The 6,000-nt window shown below is 64.7% G+C and overlaps 1 protein-coding gene across 1 annotated transcript in view; it reads left to right on the forward strand.

Annotated features, from left to right (window-relative positions):
* Positions 1-6,000, forward strand: part of ADGRB1 (adhesion G protein-coupled receptor B1) — an 81,732-nt gene that overhangs the window by 72,723 nt on the left and 3,009 nt on the right. Inside the window, exons 22-24 of the mRNA XM_017895113.1 lie at positions 477-572; positions 2,883-2,922; positions 5,468-5,976. Of these exons, the coding sequence (XP_017750602.1) occupies positions 477-572; positions 2,883-2,922; positions 5,468-5,976 (645 nt within the window). The remainder of the gene's footprint in view (positions 1-476; positions 573-2,882; positions 2,923-5,467; positions 5,977-6,000) is intronic.

The raw sequence follows: 6,000 nt of genomic DNA on the forward strand, positions 1-6,000 counted from the left end.
AGGCTCACGGTCCCTGGCACAGCACCCCACGCCCCCAGCGGACACTCGCAGGGCACTGAGGGCCAGGCTTTCCACTGGCTCAGAGAAGGCAATGACGTTGAGGCTGCTGGAGATACAGGCCGGGCCCAGGGACACCTTCGGCCCGCCGCAGGTCATCACAGGTTCTCTCAGGCGGACTCTGGCCCGAGGGCCTGCAGCAGCTCTTGGTGGCTGGGAGCTCGGTAGAGAGAATCTCAGACAGGAGAGGGGTAGGCTCTTCCCCTCCTGGGGTCTCGTTTCCCCTTCTCCACCCAGTGGGTCATGACCCTGCAGACCAGAGGTGGCCCTGTGAGGAGGCCTCCCGCTGGGGGGCCCTGCCCTTCCCCGAGATGCCCGCCCCCCCCCGCCCCCCACCCCAGAGATGCTGCTCACCTGATCTGGCGCTGGTGCAGGGTAGGGGCGTGGCTGCCACTGAGGTGCTCGGCTCTCCCTCCCAGGTCCAGGACGCTGTGAAATGCCGTGTGGTTGACCGACAGGAGGAGGGCAACGGGGACTCGGGAGGCTCCTTCCAGAACGGCCACGCGCAGCTCATGGTAGGACTCGGGGCCCGGGGACTCAGGCTGCCCCACCCACCGTGTACCCCCCGGGTGCCTCCAGGCCCTCACCATGCCCCAAGCTCCCCTGGGCCCCAGCAGCTCTGCTGAGAGGAGCTCTGAACCCAGTGTGCAGTTGGGAAAACAGGCTCGCCAAGTGGAACCCCTGGTCCGGGGTTTCCAGCTGGGAAGGGCTGAGCTGATGAGTTTGGAGGTCTCAGCGGAGGCTGCGTCCACCCCACCCTCACCCCGCTGCAGCAGTGCCTGTCTGGCTGGACACCGCCCTATGAGCATCCCAGCCCTCATCTCAAGGTCCCCATCCTCACGCCTCCCAGGCCCACCCTCATCGCCCTCCATCCCCACCCAGGAGTGTCCTGCTCAGCTGCCACCTAGGAGTCCAGCCTAGCCTGCCCATCCACTGCCCCTACCCTGCGTATTCCCACCTGCTGCCTCCCTGGTGCTCCCTGGGTGCTGCCCTGGCCTCAGCCCCTGCAGGGGTGGTGACCCTCCCTTGTGGCCCCTGGCCATCCTGCCTTCACCCTCTATGGGCTCTCTGCCCTCCCCTTGCCCATCCTGGTGTCCTCAGACCCCTGTGTTCTGCACCCCCTGCCCTGCCCGCCGCCTGTGCCTGTGGCCTGCCCTCTTTACAGCCACAGAGTTCCCAGGACACGCACAGGCCCTGGGGAGGGCGGCCCGAGTGCGGCTCCTACATACGGGCCGCCCAGCAGCCCCCATGAGCCTCAACTCTTCACACGCTGGACCTCAAAGCATCTTCTTTCCTGCAGCCCTGTGCCCCGGGGCCTCAGCCAGGACCATGGTGGGCTCTTAGTCCACCAAGTCTGCTCCCACCCACACCTGTACTAGACCTCCTGCCTCAGCACCCGGGGGCTGTCGCACGGGGTGGAGCAGGCCCCTTCTCCACCCTCCAGGCCTCAGAACAACATCCACACCCTGGCCTGTCCTAAGCAGAACCTGCAGCTGTGCTGCGTCTTGCTCCTGCCCGCTGTGTCCTTCATACAAGCTTCCTACCCCAGGGTTGCCCTACCTGCACACTCCCATGGGTCCCATCCTCCAGGGAGTCCTCCTTGACTCTTGCCCCGTCGGGCCACCTGTTTGGGCTTAGGCCACACCCCAGGTGAACTCTGCACGGCTGGCACGCAGGAGGTGCTCCCTGGGTCCCAGGGTGCCTGGCCACCTCATGGTGGTCGTGAAGCTCACAGGCAGGGCCTGTCCTGGACAGATGACATGTCCAGCCCCGGGTGAGGGTGAAGTCCCTCGGTGAGACGGCCACCTCGGCTCTCAGGTGACATCCAGGCAGGCCCCTCATGGCTCCATGCCACAGTGTCTCCGTCGGCCAGGGCGCAGGTGTCCGTCAGTGGCTAGCTTGTCACTTTGGGACACAGCTTCCCCTCCCCCAGTGTTCCTCCTGGCCTGACCTCTGATCCCAGGGGGAGTATTTCGTTGTCTCCAGCCAACCCAACCCCTGCGTTTGCAGGGAAGAAACCTCCAGGTTTTCAGTGAAGGGCAGGCCTGTCCCCTGGAGCCCCAGGGCCCCTGGAGAAGGACAGCCCCAGGCCTGGGCAGGTCCTGAGCTACCTGAGGGTGGGCCTGGGCCGCCCACTGCTGCTTCCCCAGCTGACTGTCAGCCTGATGTGGCTGCCTGAGGTGGTGGGTGCTGGCCTTGGTCCTGAATTGCATGTTTAACCCCCCTCCACCGCCTCTCCCCAGCCCGTGGGTAGGGCCCCCTTGGAGGGATGTGGGGGACCAAGGGGGAGAGTTCTGGTGCCGCAGGCCCAGGGCCATTCGTGAGGCCTGGGGGGAGAGACGAGACCAGAGGAGGTAGGAGGTCCTCAGCTCCCCAGACGCCTTGCAGAGAGCACACGGGTGCCATACAAACAGGCTCACACACACGTGCGTGCACGCACACAACCTCAAACACACAGAGCCCCATACGGAACTATACACACACGTACATGCACCAAACACTCAGACGCGTTCTCTCACGTTTACAAACACATGAATCCACCCGTAAACACGGGGACACACATTCACCACTTATACACAGACATATTCGTAAGTACGCATGCGCACTCACAGTCACACATGCATCCATCCAGAGACGCAAACGCCCGCCACATGAGCAAGCGCATAGGGAGGCGCGGTTGCCCACGTGGGCACTGGGCTGTGGATGTGGATGGGGGTTCCTCGGGGCATCCAAAGCACCGTGGCCCTCCTGAGCGATCTGTGCACGCGTGCACACACCCCCGCTCCCAGAGGCGCTCACCCTGCCCTGCCGTTTCTGTCCTACAGACTGACTTCGAGAAGGACGTGGATCTGGCCTGTAGATCAGGTGAGCGCCCGACAGGTGAGAGGACAGTGCCAGCCCGACCCCCTGCACGGCCCCACTCCATGCCTCCACCTGTGCATCACCCACGTGCCCCATCCCTGTCCACCCCTGCCGCCCCCACCCACACCCAGCCACACCATCAGGCCCACCCGGACCCAGGGGACCTGCCCTGGGGGCCCAGCCGAGGCAGCGACCTTGGCCACCTTGCCTCCCACCCCCACTCACGCCCCAAGGCCGAAGGAGGGTCCATGGAGCATGATCAGAAGCTTCCAGAACACTGCCCTGGCGTTCCTGCTGAGTAGGTGCCCGTGCAGCCCCTGGCTGCCTCCCCTGCCCACCTGGCATCTCCTCTTCCTCTGTCGTGGCTCCAGCTTGGAGCACAGCCCCACCCTAGTGCCCCTCTGCCCACCCACCTCCTGTCTGCCCGCCTCTGGCACCTGTGTTCTGTGCCACCGTCATTTCCTCATTACCAGTCCCAGCAGGGGGAGAAGTGAGTGGGACTTTCAGACTAGGGGGACAATGGGGAGCAAGAGGAAGGCAGGGAGAAGGACCCACCATGGAGCCCTTGGCCGGTGCTGAGCTTCCTGGAACCAAGTGCAAAAAGGGAATGACTGCCCAATAGAGGAAGCTCTGCCGCCCATCCCCAAGCGTCAGACTGGGAGGGTCTGTTTCTGTCCCCACCACTGTTCTGTGAACCAGGTCCTGAGGCAGTGACAGGCGGTGGCTTTCTGGGCTGTGGAGAGGCCAATGGACCATGCATTCTCTGGTCATTTAGATATTTGAGGAGTACATTCTCTAAAGACAGGCCTGGCAGAGGAGCTGGGACAGCCCCAGGTGGGGAGTGTGTGCTGGTACCAGTTGGGCCCCAGGAGGGCTTCCTGGAGGAGGTGACATCAGGGCTGGGCTGAATGGGAGCAGGACAAAAAGTACCTTCTGCCCCCTTGGGGTCTCCTGTGATCCAGTCCCACAGCCTCTCCGAGGGTGGCCCCAGGACTTGGAGCCTCAGGTGACTGGTGTGTGGGGGCCTCTCTGGGCCCCTGATTCCCTCTCATTCGTGCGCTGTCTGCGGTGCCTTCTGGATGGCATGCAGCTAGTGGATGTGCCATGAGCAACTGGTGCTGTGTCTGGAAGCTTCCTCAAAGGGGGAGGGTGGGCGGGGTACCAGCGAGGGGCCTGGGCCTGGGGGGAGCTTGGCTTTTATTCCACCCTGAGCTGGACAGATGCGAGGAAGGCATCCAGATCCCTCACATGCCAGGCGCTCATTCTGCCTTGTGGGAAGCAAAGCGTGAGGTGTGGGGGAGGTCGGGAGCCCCAGGGTCTGTGCGGGGTGGGGCGGCCTTGGGGACGTGTGTCCTGAGAGTGCTGCGGCTGTCCGGGTGGGGCAAGTGGGTCTGACGGGGAGGATGACGGGTTGCTCTTGGGTGGGGACGGTGGGGGCAGGGCTGAAGATGGGCACAGGGTGTTGCTGTCCAGAGGGTGGAGGAGAGGACGGGGCCAGGAGCCTGGCCTGCCGAGCTCTGAGGGGGAAAGGGAAGCCTGTGTTTGGGAGAGTGAGTGACCCCTGGCTAGGCAGCTCAGGGGGCATCGGTGACCCTGGGGCCTGTGTGCCTAGCAAGGTGGCTGAAGGGAGCAGCTGGTGAGCACAGGCATCCAGGGCTGGCTTGGTGTGTGGGTAACCATCTGACAGCCTGCACAGGGCAGGACACGGAGCAGGCCAGGCTTCCCAGGAAGGGTCCCAGGGTCTGGATCTTTGGAGACTGGGGCTTGGAGAAAGGAGAGGTGTGGAGGGTGGGCACCCCTCTGGCAGGGGCAGGCGGCTGGGTGAGGGTCAGCTTGCGGCTCTCTGCCGACCAGGAGCGGCTGGATTCATTGGCAGGAGGTCGGGGGCAAACTGGAGCCCCACTCAGAGGTCAGGGCGGCTGGGGCCCTTGCAGCTGACCAGAGACAGAATCAAGAGGTGTCTGCGTATGGGGACTTTTCTCCAGGGACTGGGAGGCCCTCAGGGCAGAGTGGGGAGGCTTGCAGGCCCCAGGGGCAGTGATGCAGGAAGGGCTGTGACAGAGGGCCCGGGCCTCATGGCTGCACTCAGTACCACTGGGCTCCCCCACACTGCCCCCCAACCACACCAGGCCCAGGGCCATGGGCGTTGGGAGCACTGGGGGGTCGGCTGGGCTCTACCACAAGAACAGGCCATTCCGCCTGTGTCCCTGTGCTTCCGGGAGTTGAGGCCGCCCTCGCCTGCTCTTCTCAGCGCTAGGGAGGGCAGTGTGTGGGTGACAGCCATGTGTCTTCTTGGGGCTGGCGGAGAGGGACACCCGGTGTGGCAGCCTCATCTGAGGACACAGGAACCCTAGGGGCTGTAGCACCAGGCTTGGGTAGGGTGGTACCTGCAGTCGGCCCTCAGATCGGGACCCAGCAGGACCTGGCCGGGGTCTCCCAGGAGGTGGCGGCCTCACAGGGCAGACTGGGCCCCTTTCCTGCTGGGGACCATCCTACGCTGTCCTCATCCCCACACCTGTCCCCGTTGTCTCCCCCGCGGCCCCTACAGTGCTGAACAAGGACATCGCAGCCTGCCGTACAGCCACCATCACAGGCACACTGAAGCGGCCGACTCTGCCCGAGGAGGAGAAGCTGAAGCTGGCCCATGCCAAGGGGCCGCCCACCAATTTCAACAGCCTGCCGGCCAACGTGTCCAAGCTGCACCTGCACGGCTCACCCCGCTATCCCGGCGGGCCCCTGCCCGACTTCCCCAACCACTCACTGACCCTCAAGAGGGACAAGGCACCCAAGTCCTCCTTCGTCGGTGACGGGGACATCTTCAAGAAGCTGGACTCGGAGCTGAGCAGGGCCCAGGAGAAGGCTCTGGACACAAGCTACGTGATCCTACCCACAGCCACGGCCACGCTGCGGCCCAAGCCCAAGGAGGAGCCCAAGTACAGCATCCACATTGACCAGATGCCGCAGACCCGCCTCATCCACCTCAGCACGGCACCCGAGGCCAGCCTCCCTGCCCGCAGCCCGCCCTCCCGCCAGCCCCCCAGTGGCGGGCCCCCTGAGGCGCCCCCTGCCCAGCCCCCACCG

This window comes from Rhinopithecus bieti, unplaced genomic scaffold (assembly GCF_001698545.2).
Source record: "Rhinopithecus bieti isolate Rb0 unplaced genomic scaffold, ASM169854v2 scaffold_25940, whole genome shotgun sequence".
Lineage (NCBI taxonomy): Eukaryota > Metazoa > Chordata > Mammalia > Primates > Cercopithecidae > Rhinopithecus > Rhinopithecus bieti.